General features: G+C 37.1%; 2 protein-coding genes across 2 annotated transcripts; one reads left to right on the top strand and one right to left on the bottom strand.

The window, feature by feature from the left end:
• Positions 1-14,212: 14,212 nt before the first annotated feature.
• On the bottom strand, positions 14,213-25,322 carry LOC141599106 (uncharacterized). Its single transcript, XM_074419013.1, has 5 exons — positions 24,625-25,322; positions 17,965-18,614; positions 17,108-17,750; positions 15,860-16,350; positions 14,213-15,295 (listed from the first exon to the last, which is right to left on the bottom strand). Exons 1-5 carry the CDS (start codon positions 25,178-25,180, stop codon positions 14,609-14,611), a joined length of 3,027 nt encoding a protein of 1,008 aa, XP_074275114.1. The 5' UTR covers positions 25,181-25,322; the 3' UTR covers positions 14,213-14,608.
• LOC141599107 (uncharacterized) lies at positions 23,121-24,509 on the top strand. Its single transcript, XM_074419014.1, has 2 exons — positions 23,121-23,303; positions 24,042-24,509. The coding sequence occupies exons 1-2, from the start codon at positions 23,192-23,194 to the stop codon at positions 24,440-24,442; spliced, it is 513 nt and encodes a 170-aa protein (XP_074275115.1). The 5' UTR covers positions 23,121-23,191; the 3' UTR covers positions 24,443-24,509.
• Positions 25,323-25,561: the final 239 nt, after the last annotated feature.

The raw sequence follows: 25,561 nt of genomic DNA, 5'->3' as shown, positions 1-25,561 counted from the left end.
GGGTCGGGTGCTAAGCCGACCATATCAGCCAGTACTGTCCAGGGAGGTGGACAGAAGACCAGTGGAAAGTTATTCATGATGGAGAAGAAAGCAGCTGAGGAGGATGCACACGTTATCACCGGTACTTTTCTTGTTAATGGTATTCATTGTAACACCCCCATACTCCAAGTGCCTTACCAGGACCACTCAGGTATAAGGATGCCACCATCTCGGTTACCCGAGGCATGATAATCATAAGACAAAGAAGAAACATACTTTATTAAATAAGTTTAAGTGATTACATTATAAAACCAAAGCTAACAAAAGGAATTACAAGGTTCTCATCTACGGTCTACACTAAAACTATCAAAGCTACTAGACTCAAAATCGGACACAAATGGAAGACTTCTAACCGCCACGTGATGACTCATCCCAGCTATCCCATACGCGTCATATCATACTGCTCAATAACTGCTCACCACCCCCGAATGGATCACCACGCTTTTAAAACATTTAAACGGGGTCAATACTAATCACACAATTCAATACATATATCAACAATAAGATAAACAGACACAATGAATCCGAATCACACACACACACACACACACACCACCAACTCCCATCGTCTCACTCTTGACCGATCCACCCACCCGACCACCCCGATGGGGGACCGCAGCCGTTCCCACCTAAGCCCCGCTCATCGTACGAGCGATAACCCTGTCCATTAATGTGGACATCCCCTTCCGTGGCGGGTTCCACGAAGGGCGAAACTAGGGCGTGAGATCACTCCCGCAAGTGACCCCACTCAGCCGAGAACGCATCTCGAGAACCATCACAAACACAAACACAACCATAATCACAATCACAATTACAATTACAATCATCATATCAATCAACTAACTACAAAGACATCACCAATATCCCATTATGGGACTAATACGAGTAGGAAATCCTACCGGATAGCACAACACGCAGACGGTATCTACAGCTGTCTCAAAACGCCTCTTCTATGAACTCTCCTCCTACCATACAACACATAGATACTACTATTCAATTACTATTCATAAAAACCCCCAATTCCTAAATTGGGGTTTCACTAATCTTAACAAAACATTATATAAATTACATTAAAAGCTTACCCTCGACGCAAGGAATCCAACGACACAAACTACGATGCAAACCGACCGTCTGAACTCCGGGAATTGCCAAGAACGCGATTAGGAAGAAGACAAGTTGCTTTCTCTCTTAAACAGGTTTTAGGTTTTGTAAAAAGTGATTTAGAACAAAGATGAATTGGTTTAAATACCTTAATCGCGTAATTAACAAAACCCGAGAAAACTCCCCCGTAAAACCGGACACTCGATCGAGTACCCAAGGTACTCGATCGAGTACCCCCTACTCGATCGAGTACCCCACTACTCGATCGAGTACCCAACAGTCGAAACTATTTTATTTCGCAACTTGCCCTTACTCGACAGAGTAAGGGCTACTCGATAGAGTACCCCAAGACTTATAAATACGGAGTATTACGGTCTTCCCTCCTTAAAAGGAACTTCGTCCCCGAAGTTCAACCCATACATAAAAACAACCATACTGACTCGACCAAGACACAACAACTTAGCTAAGGACTCGAGAACTCGACCGAACATAGAACGTGAACTCTTAACCCCCATTCTACCAACTATGTTTACTTCCACAACATGACTCACTATATCGTATCTACCACATATATATCTTTCACGACACCAACTCCATACATAACCAACTACCATCCTCTAATGCTGCTAGCTCCATAATATCATCAACTATCAAATCCAATACCAAGACACTCATAGACATCAAACGGAATGTTACATTCCACCACCCTTAAAAGGAACTTCGTCCTCGAAGTTTACTCACACTCATAACATCATCCTCCAACTGTTAACATTATATAAAATATTCCCCCACTCTGAAGCATCACACTACTACGAGCACGGCCATGGCCCTTTTATAAGTATTGTCCACAAAACAAATCCCTCCTTTACGCTACGCTAACACTCTACTTCCAATTATATTACCGCATGCACCACCATGAAACTCTCTTTTATTGCATCCTACTCCTCTTAAGACAAATGTTACGTCCTCGTAACTCGCTAATACTAAACCCTTAGCTATATTATCTCATTATCCTCATCACCACCCTATGTCAAAGATAACTGCCTATAACCTCATTTCCATAATCACTCCTATTTCTCAAGGCTCTCTTACTTCAACAGTTCTCATACTTCAAATCAATCTGCACACCCCTAACCTATACCATAAGGCTCGTAGCAAAATCACCATACTAACTCTCCATTATCACTGCAAACCAAAGATACCGCTATGTAAAGCACTTATCTTCCGAAGCATAACTCACGATCCGCACTCGTTACGTACACGCACACTAGATCCTCAAGTTCTTTTTTTTCATTACCGCAAAATTCATACACAACTTAACATGACACTAATTTCCCCAACACCCCACACTCACTGTCTCAACAAAAGATTATGAACTACCTGCCGCTTTCAGCTCATTACAACACATGATCCTCGAATCATTTCCCATTACCATGTCTACCGATGTCTCATCTGAAAACAAGATCAAAGTTACTGTAACAACCTCTCACAACCGTGTCCCATCAACAGATTATCACTTTCCCATGACCACAACGAAACATATACAACTCTATTTCACATCATACTCTACCTCATTCCCAACTTAACCTAGTAAAGAAAACATAAATAAGCAAGACAACTGTCTATCAGCACAAACTGAAACTCGTAGAGAGCAACATCAAACAAAACAACAATCTATGTATAACTGGTATGCACTTTCGAAAACTCGAATCATAAACATCCCGCCTACTCCACCACAACCGGTGACGGCATCACAACACCGCCACCAACAGCCACACCGTAGTGCGAAAATACCCGCATCCCAACACTAAATATCGTGCCCGGATCACCACCCGAGGCACCACCACCACATCGATAGCCATCACAACTACATACGATTCCATAAATACTGCCTCGGAAATAACCTTTCGGACAAGGAAACTTACTCCAATTCACTTTACTCTATCACAACGCAACATATTATATGAAATAACAGATAAGCATCTCATGAACATCATCTCTACCATTTCACGGAATACACGTGTGTTATTAATACACATAAAATTATAACTAGCCATGTCAAATTAATCAAATTATTACCTTTTTGGATATCATTCAATTAAACTACCGTGTCCAACATAAATATATTACAGAACATTCATAAAATAGCTTTATAATTATCACACCGTACCACTTCTTGTGAGGTCAGAACCTCACACAAACATTTACACATATCATAGACCCGTAATCACAACCAACTAGTCAATCCTGACCACGTAAGTTACCACTCAACAAAGGTTACCTGCTGTCCGAGCTTAACTCGCATGCCCCTCATCACATTCTTCCCTTCGCATCACCAAAGACCTTCCCGCCATACATAACCATACAGCTAACACTCATTATGAGAAACCACCTCCTAAGACTATGTCTTATACTTCCTGACAACCATACTTTTATCAATTCAGTCTTTACAAAATCAGCCTCTTTAGAATTGCCACTTTTCTAATATACACTTTTCCTTAACCACTAGTCAAAGACCATAACACTACCACTGTCCGGACATCAAACCTCTTCACTCATCTCTAAATATCATGATTTCTTTTCTATCTTTGGTTAACATCCCAAACAACGAACATCGAATCCATGAACAAAATTATCTCAACATTCTTCCCAATATTTTCCTTAATTGAATCATCATCCATTTCTCCACCAAAATCTCATATCATGCAGATATTCTTCTAACTTCTTACTTTCCTTAATTCCTCGAAACTCATTATCAATCAGGTTGTCCTGAAACTCCTATATAACCTTCAGCTAACATCTTCGTGATACTATCACACATTTCGATGATTCCTTACCTTTACATCACATAACTCCGGTGAACATTTTCCTCAGCTTACTTTTATCCTTCTTTTCTCTTTACACTCAATAATACCAATTTAATAGCTCAACTCCTTATTACTTCTATCTAACCCTTTCGTGCACCAATTACCTTCTCATCGCTCCAAGACTCAAATCCCATTATTTTATATCGATATCATCTCCCTTTTTCTTACCACAAATATTCTCTTATTATGTCATCAATCACCCTTGCCACTAATACATCCATAGAATCAACGTTTACTGTTCAACAATTGCATCTCCCTTCTTACATCTCTAGAAATCAAAATTCCTTTCATACCGCCAATTACCCAAGGAACTCACACAGTAGTTTCATCTTTTAATAAACCAAACCTCCCAAACTCACTCATTGTCTATAAATACACCTCGCGACATGTCTCCACAAAGTTCACTATATATTACTCTTCTCAACCCCCCTTTAAACGAACTTTCACTACATAAATCCATAACCCACACGACTCCTAACCATTTCCCTCCTTAACTCTTTACACATCTCAAGCTGCCACCATCCACATTCTTACTTTCAATCTTTTCATTCTCACGTTCATTATACTCACATCATCCCTTGTCTATATTCACTTATTTTTACATTACTCAACATACAATCATATCACTCATCCCGTCCCGCAAAACGTGCGCCTTGCCTCAATAAACTATACCAATCTTCCTTTTCTTTTTCCACCATCTATCATAATCACTCATAATTCATGTCCTCCCCACCGAACTCATACTCATCATAGTGCCACTCTTTACAACATAAGATTGGGTAACTTACGCTTCAGGACCAACACATACGTAAAACAATGCATAAAGAAGTAATAAAACACCTTTGAATTAAACGTAATATGCAACGAATGTCAAAAGACAAACATACGACCCGAAATACGCATATGACCAGACAGGACCCCACTCGATCGAGTACCCGAACCTACTCGATCGAGTTGAGGCTACTCGATCGAGTGCCCAACATGCTCGATCGAGTGCCCCGACTCCAACCCAAATAGACCTTCGATCTCGACTTACTTACGACCGAGTAGCCCGGCTACTCGATCGAGTGACCCCATACTCGATCGAGTGCCCGAGGTACTCGATCGAGTGCCCAGAAACACGATTCTGGTCAAAATAACGACAAGTACCCACTCGATCGAATCAAACCCACTCGATCGAGTCATGCAGACTCGTGACTACTACCCGCATGTTATCTCACATACCCTAACGTACTATACATTCATTATTATTTCAACATTATGATTACAACTACGCATTCAAATCTGCGCGACTCCTCATACAATCAACAAAATAATCTACTTCGTGTTATTAAGTGCCACGTTATAAACAACCATCATGCTTTTCATCCAATTCGTTATATAAAACACATATCATTGAACCTCTATTCTTCATGTTACTACTTACCAAAAGTCAAACATTACCACTATCATGCTCATATAACATTCAACTTTCAATCATGTATTACTCGCATGTTTTAAATTTTCATAACTTTTCATAACACAAACCACACCCATACACTACAAATCCTATTTCCATGTTGCTAATACAACAACATTACAAATCCACTTCATCACACATCATCATATACGAACTACATTCTTTTTCTACCATATCATTCATCATTCTCATATACTTTTTCAACGATTCCAACCAACATGTCAACCAACTATCATGCAACATACTTTCAACAAACCATATACAACACAATTAACATACACGTCACACATATACCCACGGACTCCACGTTCCCATACCATGTGACTGGCTTAAGTATCATAGGGCCAAGATTTTGAAGTGAGGGCGCCTACTCACCCAAAACCTAGCATCAGCCGGGGCTCCCATTACACATACACCAGGTTCATTTTATTAGACTCCCTATGTTCATTATGTTCATTTGTTACAGGTTCCAAAATCGTCGCTCTGATACCATTTGTAACACCCCCATACTCCAAGTGCCTTACCAGGACCACTCAGGTATAAGGATGCCACCATCTCGGTTACCCGAGGCATGATAATCATAAGACAAAGAAGAAACATACTTTATTAAATAAGTTTAAGTGATTACATTATAAAACCAAAGCTAACAAAAGGAATTACAAGGTTCTCATACGGTCTACAAACTAAAACTATCAAAGCTACTAGACTCAAAAAACACAAATGGAAGACTTCTAACAGCCACGTGATGACTCATCCCGGCTATCCCATACGCGTCATATCACACCTGCTCAATAACTGCTCACCACCCCGAATGGATCACCACAATTTTTAAAACATTTAAACGGGGTCAATACTAATCACACAATTCAATACATATATCAACAATAAGATAAACAGACAAAATGAATCTGTCACACACACACACACACACACACCACCAACTCCCATCGTCTCACTCTTGACCGTCCACTTTGGACCACCACGCCAGATGGGGGACCGCAGCCGTTCCCACCTAAGCCCCGCTCATCGTACGAGCGATAACCCTGTCCATTAATGTGGACATCCCCTTCCGTGGCGGGTTCCACGAAGGGCGAAACTAGGGCGTGAGATCACTCCCGCAAGTGACCCCACTCAGCCGAGAACGCATCTCGAGAACCATCACAAACACAAACACAACCATAATCACAATCACAATTACAATTACAATCATCATATCAATCAACTAACTACAGCACATCACCAATATCCCATTATGGGACTAATACTGAGTAGGAAATCCTACCTGGATAGCACAACACGCAGACGGTATCTACAGCTGTCTCAAAACGCCTCTTCTATGAACTCTCCTCCTACCATACAACACATAGATACTACTATTCAATTACTATTCATAAAAACCCCCAATTCCTAAATTGGGGTTTCACTAATCTTAACAAAACATTATATAAATTACATTAAAAGCTTACCCTCGACGCAAGGAATCCAACGACACAAACTACGATGCAAACCGACCGTCTGAACTCCGGGAATTGCCAAGAACGCGATTAGGAAGAAGACAAGTTGCTTTCTCTCTTAAACAGGTTTTAGGTTTTGTAAAAAGTGATTTAGAACAAAGATGAATTGGTTTAAATACCTTAATCGCGTAATTAACAAAACCCGAGAAAACTCCCCGTAAAACCGGACACTCGATCGAGTACCCAAGGTACTCGATCGAGTACCCCCTACTCGATCGAGTACCCCACTACTCGATCGAGTACCCAACAGTCGAAACTATTTTATTTCGCAACTTGCCCTTACTCGACAGAGTAAGGGCTACTCGATAGAGTACCCCAAGACTTATAAATACGGAGTATTACAGTCTTCCCTCCTTAAAAGGAACTTCGTCCCCGAAGTTCAACCCATACATAAAAACAACCATACTGACTCGACCAAGACACAACAACTTAGCTAAGGACTCGAGAACTCGACCGAACATAGAACGTGAACTCTTAACCCCCATTCTACCAACTATGTTTACTTCCACAACATGACTCACTATATCGTATCTACCACATATATATCTTTCACGACACCAACTCCATACATAACCAACTACCATCCTCTAATGCTGCTAGCTCCATAATATCATCAACTATCAAATCCAATACCAAGACACTCATAGACATCAAACGGAATGTTACATTCATACCTTTGTTTTGTTTGACTCGAGGGCTTCTCAGTCGTTTGTATCTTCGAGTCATGTTAAACGGTTGGGTTTAAGGGTGTATGAGTCTGTCAGTGAGAAAGTTTTTATACCTTCGGGTGAGTCTGTATCTTGTGGGAGGTTATATAGGGATGTACCTATGATAGTTGGGCAAGTTGATTTCCCTGTAGACTTGTTAGAGTTTTCTTTTGACGGTTTTGAGATGATAGTTGGGATGGATTGGCTGGGAAAGTATAAAGCTAAGATAGACTGTCATCAAAAGAAAGTGTCTTTAAGAGGTCCTAAAGGCGTTAGTGTGTCTTCTCGTGGGTTTCTAGTCAAACCCAAAGTTAAGTTGATTGCAGCTGTTACTTTGAAGTCATATCTAAGGAAGGGATGTCCTTTGATATTGTGCCATGTGAGAGATGACCGGATAGAGGGTCCGACAGTTGATCAGATACCAGTGGTGGGAGAGTTTGAGGATGTGTTTTCAGAGGAGATTCCGGGGTTGCCGTCAGGAAGAGAGATAGATTTCACAGTAGAGTTGAAACCAGGGATGGGGCCAATCTCTAAGGCACCGTACCGTATGGGTCCTAAGGAGATGGAGGAGCTTAGGAATCAGTTGGATGATCTGATAGAGAAGGGATACATTAGACCTAGTGTATCGTCGTGGGGAGCACCAGTTCTTTTCGTGAAGAAGAAAGATGGGAGTTTGAGGTTGTGCATAGATTACAGGGAGCTGAACCGAGTGACGGTGAAGAATAAGTATCCTTTGCCAAGGATAGATGACTTGTTTGATCAATTGAGTGGTGCATCAGTCTTTTCTAAGATTGATTTGAGGTCGGGGTACCATCAGGTGAAGATTAGAGAGGTGGACATACCAAAGACAGCTTTCACGTCGAGATATGGCTATTATGAGTATGTGGTGATGCCGTTTCGGTTGTCTAATGCACCAGCAGTGTTTATGGATTTGATGAATAGGATCTTTAGACAGTTTTTGGATAAGTTTGTAGTGGTGTTTATCGATGATATCTTAGTCTACTCCAAGACTAAGGAGGAGCATGAGGAGCATCTGAGGGTTGTGTTGCAAACATTGAGGGAGCATGAGCTATATGCTAAGCTATCTAAGTGTGAGTTCTGGTTAGAGAAAGTTGCTTTTCTGAGGCATGTGATCTCTAAAGATGGGTAGCTGTGGATCCGGCAAAGATAGAAGCAGTGACAAAGTGGGAAGCACCAAAGAATGTTGCTGAGATCAGAAGTTTCCTGGGTTTAGCCGGATACTACAGACGGTTCGTGAAAGATTTCTCCAAGATAGCTAGACCTATGACAGCGTTGATAAGGAAAGAGAACAGGTTTCGTTGGGATGAGAGTTGTGAGACGGCGTTCCAAACATTAAAGGAGCGTTTGACCACAGCCCCTGTCTTAGCATTGCCTGAAGGAATCGAGAACTTTGAGGTTTATACAGATGCCTCAAAGAATGGGTTGGGATGTGTGTTGATGCAGAACGGTAAAGTGATTGCCTATGCTTCTAGGCAATTGAAGCCTTATGAGGAGAACTACCCTACTCATGATCTGGAGTTGGGTGCAGTGGTGTTTGCTCTCAAGATTTGGAGACATTACCTTTATGGAGCAATCTTTAAGGTATTTTCTGATCACAAGAGTCTCAAGAATATGTTCACTCAAAAGGAGTTGAACATGAGACAGAGGAGGTGGATGGAGCTGATTGGCGATTATGACATGGAAATTATCTACCATGAAGGGAAGGCCAATGTAGTTGCTGATGCTTTGAGTAGGAAGAGTGTACATTCTCTGTGTATAGCTCTATCTTTGATGAGGCTGAGAGATGAGGTAGCGAGGTTTGGGATACATATGATGCAGAAAGGAGATGCCATGGGCGATATGACAGTGCAGCTAGAGTTTTATGATGACATTCGAGGTAAGCAGGCGTTGGATCCTAAGATGATTGAGTGGAGAGCTGGAGTAGAGAAAGGGACAGTGTCTCGATTCTCTATTCATACAGATGGTAGTTTGAGGTTTGATGGTAGGTGGTGTGTTCCTAATGATGAGGAGTTGAAAAAGACTATTATGACAGAGGCACATTGCACACCATAATCAGTTCATCCAGGTGGAGATAAGTTGTATAAGGATTTAAAGAACACGTTTTGGTGGCCTGGGATGAAGAAAGAGACAGCTGAGTTTGTGTCCCGTTGTTTGACATGCCAGAGAGTTAAAGGAGAACAGCGACGACCACAAGGTAAGATTCAGTCTTTAACGGTACCTGAGTGGAAGTGGGAATCCATTTCCATGGATTTTATCGTGGGTTTGCCAACGAGTCAACAAGGTAACAACATGATTTGGGTAATAGTGGATCGACTGACCAAGTCAGCTCACTTTGTTCCAATGAAAGATACATGGATTAAAGCACAATTGGCTGTGGCCTATCGAAAGAACGTGCTTAAGTTACATGGAGTCCCTAAGGACATAGTGTCTGACAGAGATGCGAGATTTATATCAAGGTTTTGGAAAGAGTTGCAGGAATCGTTGGGAACAACTTTGAAGATGAGTACAACATTTCATCCTGCGACAGACGGACAGACTGAGAGAACAATCAAGACTCTTGAGGATATGTTGCGAGCTTGTGTGATGGATTTTGGGGTAGCTGGGAACAAAGGTTGGGCTTGATAGAATTTTCTTACAATAACAGCTATCACACTAGTATTGGTATGGCACCGTTTGAGGCTTTGTATGGGAGGAGATGTAGGAGTCCGATTTGTTGGGACGATAGTCTTTGAGGCAAAGTGGTTTTAGGACCAGAGATGGTGCATGAGATGGTGGAACAGATTAAGATGATCGGGGAACGGATGAGAGCAAACTCGGGATAGGCAAAAGAGTTATGCAGATCTACATCGCCGGGACATAGAGTTTCAGGTTGGGGACAAGGTTCTTTTGAAAGTGTCTCCTATGCGTGGGGTTATGAGATTTGGGAAGAAAGGCAAGTTAAGTCAGAAGTTTATAGGGCCTTATGAGATCTTAGAGCGAGTTGGGGAAGTTGCATATCGTCTGGCTTTACCAGCTGCTCTAGAGAGAGTGCATAATGTGTTTTATGTATCGCAGCTGCGGAAATATGTGAGTGATCCGTCACATGTGTTAGAGGCAGAGAACTTAGAGCTTGATGAGTCCTTATCATATCTTGAGGTGCCTAAGCAGATTCTTGACCGAAAGGTTAGGAAGACTAGGAGTGGTGAGACAGTTTTGCTTAAGATCCTTTGGTCTAACCACGAGACTGAGGAAGCTACATAGGAGCCAGAGGAAGCTATGAAAGAGCGATACCCTTTTCTGTTTGATAAGGTATGTGTGGTTACGAGGACGTAACCTTGTTTCTTTTAGGGAGGTAGGAGATGATCGCAAAGAGTTTTTAACCGTTTTATACCCTTTTGTATGTTGTGTCGGAATGTTTGTCGGGATGAGTTGGGTTAGTAACATGTTTTATGTTGAGTTTTGTTTTGGTAGTGAGTCGGAAGCGTTGGGGGAGTACCTTTGTTTAGTAGTGGTTTGAACTTCGGGGACGAAGTTCTTTTTAAGGAGGTAAGACTGTAATACTCCGTATTTATGAGTCTTCGGGTACTCTATCGAGTAGGCCTTACTCTGTCGAGTAAGGGTAAGTTGCGTTTTAAAATAGTTTCTGACCTGTCGGGTACTCGATCGAGTAACTAGGATACTCGATCGAGTAAGGGGGTACTCGATCGAGTACCTTGGGTACTCGATCGAGTAGCCGGTTTGCGGGGAGTTTTTCTCGGGTTTTGTTAATTATGCGATTAAGATATATAACCTTCGTCGTCATTATTCTAAACACTTTTGCAAAACCTAATTTACTGTTAAAGAGAGAAAGAAAGTACGTTCTTAATCCTAATCGCATCGTTAGCAAATCTCAGAGTTTGGAAGGTCGGTTTTCATCGTTGGTTATACCGTTGAGATCCTTGCGTCGAGAGTAAGATCTATGTACCCTTTTTGTTGTCTTTTCTTTGATTTGGTTAAACCCTAATATAGGGATTTGGGGGTTTTTGAGTAGTATGTGATTTGGTAGCATTTGTATGTTGTATGATAGGAGGAGGTTTCGTAGAGGAAGCTTTTTGATACAGCTGTAGAGATCGTCTGATAGTGTGCTTCCAGGTAGGATTTCCTACTCAATATTAGTCCCATAATGGGATGATTGTTGATGTGTTGAGATTGATTGTTTGCTATAGTAATTGTATTGTGACGGTTGTGATTGTGATTGTGATTGGTTGTCTATGTTTCTCGAGGCGTGCCCTCGGCTGAGTGGGGTCACTTGCGGGAGTGGCTTCACGCCCTAGTTTCTCCTTCTGTGGAACCCGCCACAGAAGGGATGTGCACATTAATGGACAGGGTTATCGCTCATTATGAGGAGCGGGGATTTGGTGGGTACGGCTGCGATCCCCCACTGGCAGGACTGGTTCAGTGGACAGTCGGTGATTGAGATTGTTGGAATTGGTGTGGTTGTATGTGACAGTTAAGCTGTCTGTTTATCTTATTGTTGATATATATTGAGTTATGTGATTAGTACTGACCCCGGTTGTTGTTTTGTAAACCTACGGTGATCCATTCGGGGATGGTGAGCAGATATTGAGCAGGTATGAGATGAGTACTGGGATAGATGGGATTGCCACGATATGATGATTGAAGTCTTTCCCTGCAGCTTAGTAGTTTCTTTACATTTCAGTTAGAACAGTAAACAGTCAGTTTGAGAACATGTATTACACTTTTGGTTTTGGTTTCGAGATTGTAACCTTTTACTAAGTATTTCTATTTAAACGTTGTTTCTTTGTTGTTAATTTGATTATCAATGCCTCGGGTAACCGAGATGGTAATATCTTCATACCTGAGTGGTCCTGGTAAGGCACTTGGAGTATGGGGGTGTTACAACTGCTCACCATCCCCGAATTGATCACCGCAAGTTTTACAAAACAACAACCGGGGTCAGTACTAATCACACAACTTATATATACCAACAATACGATAAACAACAACTCACACTGTCACGCACACACAATCACACCAGTCCCATTAATCTCAATCACCGACTGTCCACTGGACCAGCCCTGCCAGTGGGGGACCGCAACCGAACCCACCAAATCCCCGCTCCTCATATTGAGCGATTTCCCTGTTCATTAATGTGCACATCCCCTCCCGTGGCGGGTTCCACGAAGGGCGAAACTAGGGCGTGAAGCCACTCCCGCAAGTGACTCCACTCAGCCGAGAACGTATCTCGAGAACCAGAGACAAACAATCACAATCAACAACCGTCACAATACAATTAAGATATTAATGAAGAATCACAACGCATCAACAACCATTATGGGACTAATACTGAGTAGGGAAACCCTACCTGGAAAGCACAACAATCAGACGATCTCACAGCTGATATCAAAAAGCTTCCTCTACAAATCCTCCTCCTAATCATACAAACACATAATCACTACCAATCATAGTCTACAACAAAACTCCCAAATCTCCATATTAGGGTTTAACCAACTTAAAGGAAAAACTATAAAAACGGTACGTAGATCTTACCCTCGACGCAAGGATCACAACGGTATAAAGAAAGGTAGAATCCGACTTTCCAAACTCCGGGATTTGCCAACAATGCGATAGATGCGAAGAACGTTGTTTTGTTTTCTCTCTTGACAGTAAATAGGTTTAAAAGTGTTTAAAGAATAGTGACGGAAAAGATTATATACATAATCGCATATTAACAAAACCCGACGAATCAATTCCCCGTATACCGGCTACTCGATCGAGTAGCTAAGGTACTCGATCGAGTGCCCCCTTACTCGATCGAGTATCTGCGTTACTCGATCGAGTACCCAACAGGTCAGAAACTATTTTAAAACGCAACTCACCCTTACTCGACAGAGTAAGGCCTACTCGATAGAATACCCAGAGACTGATAAATACGTAGTATTACAGCAGGAGAACACACTATGAATTAAGTTGGTGTCCATATGTTGTTAGAAGGCTGATTATTTATATTTGACAGAAGAAAGATTTTAAGAATATTAAGTTTCACATTGGTTTTGAGGTTGTGATATTTATGGGATTGGGCAGGGTACTTTGTACCTTTGACAGTATGGATTGAGATTGGTTACTTGTATTGGGGGTAGTTCCTTCCTATCTTATGAGTTTATTTCAGGTTACTTCCGCTGCAGTTCAAAAGGATTTTATTTCAAGAGAAGATTTTTATTAAAGAATTTATAAAGTTTTGGTTCCATTTTGTATTCTTTCATTTTTAAAAGGATTTGTAATAAGATACTTTGTATATTAATTATAATATCCCTGTATTTCGGCGAGTTTTATTAGTAAAAATTAGTTTTAATTTAGCCGAAAATCAGGGGTGTTACAAATGATTAGGAAAATTGTCAAGGTATCCCATACGTGTCCAAGTGTCAAACTCAATCATTTATAAAAATATGCATGTTTTAGCTTAAAATGAGGTGTCGAGGTATCAATATATCCTTGTTCAAGTATTAAGTGTTGGGTATAGGTATGTAAGCAACTCCAGTTAACATTGTTTTCATATGTTTACATGTTAGTATTCAATATTCACCAAAAACACTCATACAATCAAACTCATACAATCAAAAGCACACTATACAAAACACATAAGTAGATGAATTCATGAAATAAAAAACACACATTCACCAAAACACTCATACAATCAAACCTCACAATCAAACTCAATTTTTAACAAAACAACAAATAAAAGACAAGAAAAATTCACACTTTCACTTCAAGTGACAAATCATTCTACAGGTATTCCGTCACAAATCCGCTTTTTGTAACGGCAAAAGCCCATTCCTGACGACTTCATTCGTAAAAAAAAACCCTTATATTTTGTTGTAGTGAGTCCTTCATGAGTTGATCACCCTTTATAACTCATAAAGGTTAAGTAGAGCAAGCTGAAATACGACACTTACACCATCGCACCAGAGCTTCAATCACGACCTCATAACACACGGCGACTAAAAGGAATATCGCTTTGACGGGAAACAAACATCGATTCATGAGTACCATTGCGACACTACATACAATAACCGCTAAATAAGCCAACGAAGGTTGGACTTGTATAGTGGTTGCGAAAACACCCATCATAAACATGATCATAATTGTGTAAAAGCAAATTTGAAGGATAAAGATAGTCAAGTCGATCAAAACCATCTTCATTTTAGCGCTTTTCATCATCCATAGAAGACAATATATAACAAATGTGGATAAACACATTGTTATGATGTCTGCAACCATAAAAACCCAATATGCAGCTCGAACTAAAGAGGGTATTAAGTCCGAGCCAAGGAGAACCGGAGTTCCGATTATATCTGAGGTTATATTACGTGGATCGAGTTCACCATTCGTGTCAATATTGAATGTAATTGATGTTTTGTTGCTATTAAGATATTGATGTTCTTGTCGAAATCCGCCTGGTACGGTAAATGCTGCTGTGAATGCAATGGTTGCTAAAAGTACTGCTGTTACTCCAAGGGTTTGGGCGTAATTACTTACTTCTGATTGATCTACTCCGAAAAAGCTCTTCTCAGGTACATTCTTTAATATATTCCAAAGGGTTTGTTCCAACTGTTCCAAGAAAAAACAACATTGTTTATAATCCGTTTATAACGTGTGTTTTAAGGACACATGACAGAAAGTTAAATAATTAGATCAAATTGAGTGTGGAAGATTAAATTGTTCATCAAAAGCATTCTCATAGCAGGTAGTTAAACAATTAACCGAGACACCAAAATATATATATAATAGGTAAACAACCGGGTGAAGTAAGTATTTATTAATTAATTTATTTATTTGTAATAACATTTGTTAAGGTGAAGGTATTAGGTTCTCATGGTGACTTTAAAGATCATGCTTCTCAAATTCACTAGAGAACCATCAACATTAAGTGAATTAAATAAACAGTTTTTATAACGTGTGTTTTAAGGACACATGTTAGTAACCTAAATAAACATGGTAAAATTAGTAAGATCGATATATTCTCATTAATTATAGCAAACTCTTTTTTTTTGTTAACTAAAAAACGAGTTTGTATTTAAATATCTCATGAGAATATCTTGTTAATCATTAGATTATTAAAGTGCGCACGCACATTAGAAAAACCAATGAACAAAAATGGATGAAGCGACATACCGTACGAGGAAGATATTTTGCAAATATGATGGATGACATTACAAGTTGAGTGTCAATGTCACTATCTTTAACTATTTTATCAACTTCCTTATAAGAATCAGGATACGGCTTAAGAGCTTTTAAGAGGTGATAGTTTTGCACTTTGACTGCTACTTCCACTGCTGTCTTTCCTTCATTATTCCTTACATTCAAGAGCTGTTTGATCGGCTCATTATTTACGAGTAGTTTGCGCATTGCCTCTTTTTCTTCGACACGAGACGACTTTGATAAGTTAAGTTCGTGCCAAAATATGCTGCCTTTGTTGTCTTCAAGTTTAGCCGATTCTGGACAAATTTCGCAGATAATTTCAACTTCTTTGATTTTTCCAGATTTAGCTGCTCGTAGTAAAGGTGTTAGACCGTCTTTGTCACGCATGTATGCAGCAGCTGTATATGCTTTTAGTACCGTCTCTGTGAGTTCCGGACATACCTTCACTTTGCCTTGTTCAACCGCTAATTAACATGAACAAATAAATAAATATAAATAATTAATTATTCTCTTTTTATTCCATTTTATACACTTGTACTGAATATTTTGATGAGAAAAATAGATGAAATTTATAGAAGTCGTTAGACGTACAAATAATAATATAAGGGGTATTTTAGTCAAAGGAGGAAGACAAATAAATTGAAAGAAATTTTTTTGAATAGTGTTAGCATAAAATGGAGATCATATACTCTCTTCGTCCCAATTATTTGTTTACATTTTTTATTCTTTTTAAGAGGTATTTTAATCAAAGAAAATTAAATAATTGAGACGGAGGGGAGAGAATATAATTTTGTTAAATAAACAAAGAAACAGTGAAAAATAAAAGATACGGAGTATTAGTTTTACTCCCGTGCAAAAAAAATGAACGGGTCGATTTTAAAATATCATATACTGACTTTGTATGAATATAATTAGATATAAGATTTATTTTATTAACAATTAAATAAAATAAATATGAATAAAATAAAATAAATATGAATAGAAATTAAATTAGAGAATTGACATTAAATTAAATTAATAATGAATTAAATAAATTACCCAAACATTTGCAGAAAATTTATCGTTGAAATTTTAGTTAATTGTTGTTAAGATCATGATAGGATCCACATTATAAAATTATTTTTTTACCCTAAGATCAGCAGCCAATTACAATTCTCAAAAAACAAAAAAAAAACATGACTTTTATACTATGTAAATATTCTGAAAGGTAGAGTGTCTTACCGATATGACGACATAAGACATGAAGAGGTGTCTCATTTTGATAGTTGACAAGAGCAAAACCACTTTTATCCTCCATGTTTTCCAAGAATGAAGCAATCTCATTAGCAGTTGGAGAATCCCACCATAACAATGCTTCATGTAGAGGTGTATTTCCTTTTGCATTTTTCACTTTCCATGGTGGATAATAAAACTCTTCTTCATCACTTGCTAATTCCTCTTGATACTTTTTAAAATGATGCATAATACGATCCAAAAATATCTGTGTTATTTTATGGTCGCGTACAATTATGTGTAAAGGAGTATCGCCTTCAAGGTCACCTTGACACAAAAGAATTGGAAATTTCTCCACCACCTTTGCTACAAAATCTAGGAGTGTATTATTATTATTGTCGTCGTCATCATCATCATCAATGTTATTATACTTATGAACCATGTTTGTATTTTTCCGAGCTTTTAAAATTCCATGAAGAATATTTCCTCCACCAAGACAGCCATAATCTGACAAAGGATTTCCTAACATGTCGATCCTTTCTCTTAAGTAACCCAAATCTGGCTTTAGTATGGCTTCCCTAAACTTGATTATTTCTTCTTGAAATATTGTTGAAGAATTTGGTTTAGAGATTGTCTTTATTTCCTCATCTAGCTGCAAATTAATTTAATATTTTGAATAAAATAAACATTGTTAACGACAAAAATAACTAATTATATTTGAGTATATAAAAGTGTTGTAGCTAATAAGGTAGCTGATTATATTAAATCGTTTGATAAATTAGTTAAAAAGGTAGCTGTAATATGATAAAATGACATAAATGACTTACACAAAAATAAGCTAGCTGAAATTTTGATCGAGATAATACCTGAGCATTTTTAATATCAGATAATTGAATATTCTGTTGTTGGATTAAAGCCGCAGCAGAAAGACCCTCCTTATTTTTAATACTAAAGTTCGCCGAAGAATCTAACAAGGCCTTAAGCATTCCAAAATCACAATCCAGTTTTGATTGATGTTTTTTAATAGTAAAGTCCGCCGAAGAATCTAACAAGGCCGTCTTAGGCATTCCAAATTCACATTTCATTTGTGATTTATTATGTTGTTCAATAATATCCTTGACGACCACCAATGCCGGAGTATTTCCGAAGCAATCTTGTTGATCCTTTAGACAAACAATTTGAGGGATTTTCATTAGGGTTTTTGCATCCTCATATCTCTTGATTTTGACCAAATGTAGTATTGTTTGACCGTCGGAATCACACATTTCCGCAGTTTCCGGAAATTCGCTTGCTATAGCTTGAATAGCACAAATATTGGACTGCTTTGCTGCTTTAAGTATAGGTGTCATGCCTCCTTCGTCAACAATATTGATCGACGCATTATTTCGACGAAGAAGAAGTTGTTTTATCAAATTTGATGATTCTTCGTTTGTTGGACATTTGCTTCCTTTGTATGTCAAACTTCCATGTTGCTTGTTCACTAGCTCTATGGTCTCTATTACCAATTGCTTGTCATCTGGAAAAACACTCAACAATTTTAGTTTCTCCTATATCTATTTAGAGCTGGCAAGTCTGACCCGATCCGAGTAACCCTAACCCGACCCGTTAGAACCCGAAAATATTGCGATCCGAAACCCACCCGCCCCAATGACGACCCGTTACCCGACACGACCTGATGATCAGTGACCCGAACCCCACCCAGACCCGACTAAAATGATAATCTGACAATTATTAAGCTTAATATTGATCAAATTGAAAGCGATTTAATTTAGTGTTTAGTTTGATACCTTTGACTTAATTATGAACTAATTAAGCCAAATAATGGTCGAAAAAATAATTTTAATGGTAAAAAGTTGAAGTGATGCGATAAAATATCTAATAGACTCGATAGTGACCCGACCAGACACATTATTTGACCCGAAATGACCCGACCCGATAATGACCTAAACCCGACTCGACTCAATCCGAAAGGATATCTTTGACCGATACAACCCGAATTAGATATAACCCATCCCGACTTGACCCAACCCAAACCCGACCCGATTGCGGCATGGTAGTATCAGAGTTGCCCCTCTGAGTTGCCTCCAATCCAATCCAAAAGTAATACTCCCTCTGTCTCAGTCATTTGTTGTCCTTTTTCATTTTGAGGTGTCTCGATTTGTTTGTTGTCTTTCTATTTTAATAATGAATTTGATGAACAATTTGATCATTCACTGTCTATTTATTCCACTTGTCATTTAGTAATTGGACTCCGCCTCTTTCCTTGGTCTTTGTACCATAACCAAAAGACAACAATTAACCGGAACGGAGGGAGTATCTTTTTTTGGATGGTTTTCGTGATGATACTTTAAATGGGATTTTCTTTAGAAAAGAAATTTAGCTTAGCAAAAGATTTTTTTTTTAACAAATCTAAATATGTAGGTTAGTTTAATATTAAAAAAATAGTACTTTTTACTAAGCTAATAGTCAAAGTTTTAGAAGTTTGACCTCTGAAAAGTAGATGTGGGTATTTGGTACACGACGTGTTGAGAGAACGTTAATATATGCAAGATTTTTAATATATTTGACCAATCAATATGTTAATTTTAGGGTATGATCTGACATGCTGTTTACTCTCCTACTGGTTGACGTATTCTAAAATAGAAAACGTTATTTTCTTTTCTAAAAATAATCTATTAATATTAAACTGCTAATTATCAAACACTTTAATTAATTTTGCTAATTAAAATATGTAGATCAATCTTGTAATAAAATCTGTCATTTATAATCTGTTAGTTTTTGTAATATACTTATGTTAAAAATAATCCGCTGAATTGCAAACATAACTGTTACTTTTGAATTGGATATGACTGATTATATATTTTGATAAATGAACACATATTTATATTTCTCTTATATAATAAGTACGCCTTACTAATAGGTAGGGTTGTGACCGGAATGGACCGAACTGGAATTTCAAAAAATCATGCATAGGCCTACTTTTTCAAAATTCGGTTCATTGGACCAGCGCAGACCGGTTAAACCAGATTAAGCAGATCAAAATTTTACATACCTATTTTTAATAGATATGTTAAGAGAAAAGATCATGTAACGATAATTCCGGCTTTTTCGGTCCAAATCGGAGAAAACCGATCCCGGATCGAAAATCAGAATGTTAAAAATTATTGGACCGGTGACCGAATCAGAATTTTTAATCCCGATTCCAATCCAAACCGGTTCATTTTTTCGATGCCGCCGAATTTTGCACACCCCTAGTGATAGGGTGTTATGTTTAAGTCAATTTCCGTATTTGGCTACATAATCTCAAAAGATGTTCACGCCATGCATGTTTATTTATTTGGATGTCTAAAACTGAATTGAACTTAATTTATATTATCTGAATTAAATTGGAATTAATTAAACTATTTACTCAACTAAATACTAAACTAATCTTAATTTAAGTGAGTTTAACATAATTTAAATTAATCAAACTTAAATTAGCTAAACTTAAATTAACTTAATAAAACTTAACCCTTAATTTAACTAACTTTAAATTAACATAAGTATTTTTTTTTTCGAGTAAACTTTAAAGATGTTCACGCCATCCGTTCTAATAATTTGTTTATCTTTGATTAAAATACTTTTTTATCAGGGGCGGACCCACACTATGCTGAGGTGTAGCAAATGCTACACAAAAAAAAAATCCCATGGAAAAAACTGCTACACCAAAAAAATAAAAAAATTCCGTATCTTTTATTACTCTTTCTCCAATCAGTTAATAAATTCCTAAATTATCTCACCCATATTCCTAAAAATCTGTTGAATGAATTTCATTAATTATGTTGAATTCTCACCTCTATCAAAATCTAACTAGTTTTGAAACCCGTGAAAAATCACGGGTCCTATACAATTTCCTTTTTTATTAATACTACTTGTATAAAATATATTTTGATTTGAAAACATTGCCGACGATAAAATAGGATGTAAATAATGAGATTGGACATACTAACACGGTAATATAAACAATAATAATAATAATAATATGAGATTAGTGGGGAATAGAGGCATTGTGTTTGTCGTTAAAATGTGGGTCTTTGTAAAAGATACAAAAAAAAAATCTAATCATGAGTAACTCTTCTTCTCCTCTATTAACAACCTAGTAAATTAATGGGATTTAGGCATTTAGTAGAGATTTTTTTTAATGTATATTGTGCTCATGGAATAAACATTATCATCTCAAGAAAAAAAGTACTGTAGTAATTAAGAAGTCATAATATCATCAAAAGTTTAAGGTAAACTAAAAATATGAATCATTATAAAGAAACTTGGGAAATGAGTTATGGAGAAAGAAGATGAAAAGTATGGTTAAATGCTTGTGGTGAATTGAATAAAGTATTGAAGTGGAAGAAGATAAAAAGCTATTGTCTTCTTTAATTTTTTCTAATATTGTAATTGTAAGAATAAATATTAGGGGACATAAAAGAAAATAATTATGATGATGAGACTTGTAATATGACTTCTTGAAATCATGTTATATCACATGTCATTTAAAAATGTACTCAATGTTAGTCTTTTTATACTATTTATTATATAGATTTTAAAGAAATAAATAAATGTATACTTTAATTTTATGAGCTGTGTTAATATGAAAAAATTTAACCGATTCACTAACATCTATGTTCTCTTCCAAAATTTTCAATTAAAATGTGAAATATAATTGTAAATTATGAAACTTTTATGTGAATTTTGGTAAGTTATATCTTTTTTTGGTTTTTTTAGCTTATCAAATCATAAATATATACATTTAATTTAAGAATTTTTTTTTTTTTTTTTTTTTGATGACGAGGAGGTTGGATCCTCCCCGGATACAGGACCCCACCCTACTAGGCGCCTGTACCATGTGAGTTCTTTCCCGCGGGGATTATTCCCTCTCCGGGCGTCAGGTCCCCAGGAAAGTGTTCATCTAGGGAATCGAACCCAGGACCTCGCAATTCCTCCTTAGGAGGCTTTGAGGTTACCCTGGAATTCCACTAGACTCATACATCTTGGGCGTCAGGTCCCCAGGAAAGTGTTCATTTAAGAATATTAATGATGTCTTTTGATTTTCTTTATTTTTATGTTACACAATATGTAAAAACATTTTTGTAAGGACTTTTAGTAATCATTTATTTTAAATTAAATGCTTTATAAGAATTATATCAAATAACCAATAATCTAATAATAATTAATAAATAATTAAATAATCATAAAAATTAATAGAAATTAATGGGGTATAAAATACTAAATGTTAATGCCATGTGAAATTAAATTAAATGCTTTAATCTAACATGTTAACTATATTGTATAGATATACTTAAGTATTTACAGAATTTGTTTGTAAATTACTTAAATTATATAAATATTTTCTTATCCATATATTTTATATTTTCCAAAACCTTACCCTTTACGTGAAATAATTTCATGAACTAAATACACTGTATTATTACCCTTTTAAAATTCTATTATTAGTATTTAATTTCACTTAAGTATTTACAGAATTTGTTTATAAATTACTTAAATTAAATACAAAAAAGTTATAGTAACAACAATAGTGAATTAATGCCTTTCAAAAAAAAAGTAATGAATTAGTGATAATACAATTTTTTTTTTCAACTACATTTATTCATTTTCGTTCTTAATTTCTTATGTATTCAGTTTTTTTTATTTCGAATACATATAATACTACTCCATATGAAATATTTTGAAATTATCAACTTATAATTAATGCGTATTTTTTTATTGTAGTTTTTTTTAGTTATTAAATTTAAAGCTAATGGAATATGGATGGATTTTTAAAGGAAATAAGTATTTTAAATTAATGCAATATAATAATTAATTGGATAATCCATGTCATATTAGTTTGCCAAGTCACATTATTACGTGGCTTTTTTTCATCCCATGTGGCATTGTTTACGTGGCATTTTTAGGCTAGCCTTTTAATAGTATTATATAGATCTCCACAACTTCCTTTTTTATCTTTAATTACCAAATGAACAATATCACTTTTCATTTGGGGAAAACTTTCATACCTTTTCAATTTACTCTCAAATTTCTTAATTTCAAACACAAATCACTATGGCGGATGATCCGACCCCGGGCATCACTGGAGCACCGCTTCATCAGACGTCTGACTCGCCGTGGACAATCGGACCACAGCTGCATCGCCCCACCACCACAAATCCTCCAGGTAATTTTAATTTCTACCTCTTATTTGTCATGTTGCCCTTTTTAGCAATTCAATTTCATTTGTACTATACAGTGAAGAGTTTGATTGAATGATTGTTGATTTACAATGATACAATGTCGACTGTCGTAGTAATGGGTTCATTAAAATGATGGTTAATTTTTGCAATTTAAGTAATTGGTTAATTGATGAAAATTGTAGTGCAAATTGAAACTGTTGGGAATTGGGATTTTGGGTACAAGAGACAAAAAGTTGCCGAGTAAAAATTGATGAAAATTGCAGATTGTTCATTACTTCATTTGTTTTAACAGTGGAAGTAGTCAAGTAGATAAGTACTCCGTAAGATGGTAGATTGCTTATTGATTAGTGACTTGTTTTGGAATCTTGTGACAAATCTAACTTCTTAAGTCTTGCTTAAGACGGACACTATTCATCTTAAATTTAAGACGGGTAAAATACTAATCACACGGTGGTAAATAAACATAATTTTTGACATTTTCATGGCAACAAGTGGGGTAATTTAAGCCGTCTTAAGTTTAAGACGGATAATACCGTCTTGGCGTCTTAAATGAGAATACAGTGAAAAGTTTTGGTGAATTTCTGACATTTACAATGTAGACATGTAGTAATGGGTTCATTTCTACTAAACAGTGAAGAGTTTTGGTGAATTTCTTTGTTTCTAATATTTGAACTTTCAGTAATCAGTAGACTAATTGTACATTATTTGACATATGACTCTAGATTCTAAATCCAAAAGAACAAGAGATGGAGTAATTACAAGTTTGTTGTCGAAAAAGGTTTCCAAATCAAACGAAGAATCAACTGTATCGATTGGCCAGAGTTCTTCGCCACTTAATGCTAATACTCAAGAAGGTGAAACTCATGAGAGAGGTAATTCAAACCCTACATCACAACCTTCTATTGTACTAAGATTAAGTGAAACTGAGATTGCATCGCTTCCACATGATCCGGGATTGAGGAAAAGAATATCAGATTATCATCCTAATGATCAGGAAATAGTCCAAAGGGAATATATTCGTAGAGGTCCTTGTCAACCTAAAGATTATGATTTTCCTCAAAAACTAATGGGCAAGGCAATTTTTAGATATGCGAACTCGTCGAATAGTGTAGAAATAGTTTAATATTTATTGTAATTGACTTTTTTTTTTTAAAATATTATCAATATTAGAATTTTGCTACACCGAATGAAAAATCCTGAGTTCGTCCCTGCTTTTTATAAAAAATATAAAAAGTAAATAAATGAGCGAATATGATGTGATAAAGATATAATACGAGTGCAAGAGAGAAGGGAGAGTAAAATTACCGTTGGCATTGTGTGTAACAGCAAGATGTAGAGAAGTCTCATTACGTTTGTTAACAAAGCCAGCAAGCTCCTCATCATGATCAACTAGATATTTAGCCACCTCAATCCTACCATGGATAATCGCCTCGTGAAGTGCCGTGTTGCCCTCTGAATTTGCGACTGCCCAAGGCCGCCGCTTCCTCGCCTCAGCCGCTCCTCCACCTCCTGCCACCTCGATTTCTCCTTGATACTGTACAGGCTCACCTATAGCCATATAGCGAACTAAAAGCTGGACAATTCCCATATTGCCCTTCTTCGAGGCAATGTGAAGAGGGGTATTACCGTCATTATTTTTTTGAGAGATTAATTTGAGTGGCGAGAAGTTGACCAAAGTCAACACAAATTTTATGAAGTCAATGCGGCCGTGAAGGGTTGCTATGTGTATAATATTATTTTTTCTCTGAGTTTTCGAGACCAGGTACTCGTCCCAAGACCCGGTCTCAATTTCTCTCACACGAGCTTCACTCAGGAAGCCCGTGTCCCCCTTCATCGCCGCCATGTATAACCCTTTTTCCATTGAATTTTTGTTAGTTAGAATGTAGCAAGTAGGTTAAGATTAAGAGTTGTCGCGAATTATGTAGCCATGCATGCATGTTCTATTTATAGAGTACGTACGTAGAAGCGTAGAACCAATGAACCATGCATGTTCATATTACGTAAGAAAACTTGAGTGGTACTACTTCGGACTTTACTAGTTAAAGCAATTGCTTTATTTTATTCTTTGCTTTCAAAACAATAAAATAATACTGTATTCCTTTATTTAATTCGTTCCTTGCTTTTGAAACCATATAAAATAAAGTTTTCCTTGTTTTTTTTCTTCGTGATTAACGTTAGAACACTATTACACTAATCGAAAAGAGGAATTTGTAAATATAATAATGTGTTTAATTATTTATTG

This window comes from Silene latifolia, chromosome 9 (assembly GCF_048544455.1).
Source record: "Silene latifolia isolate original U9 population chromosome 9, ASM4854445v1, whole genome shotgun sequence".
NCBI lineage: Eukaryota > Viridiplantae > Streptophyta > Magnoliopsida > Caryophyllales > Caryophyllaceae > Silene > Silene latifolia.
Note: the sequence above shows the minus strand (reverse complement) of the source record. Positions and strands in the feature narration are given on the sequence as shown.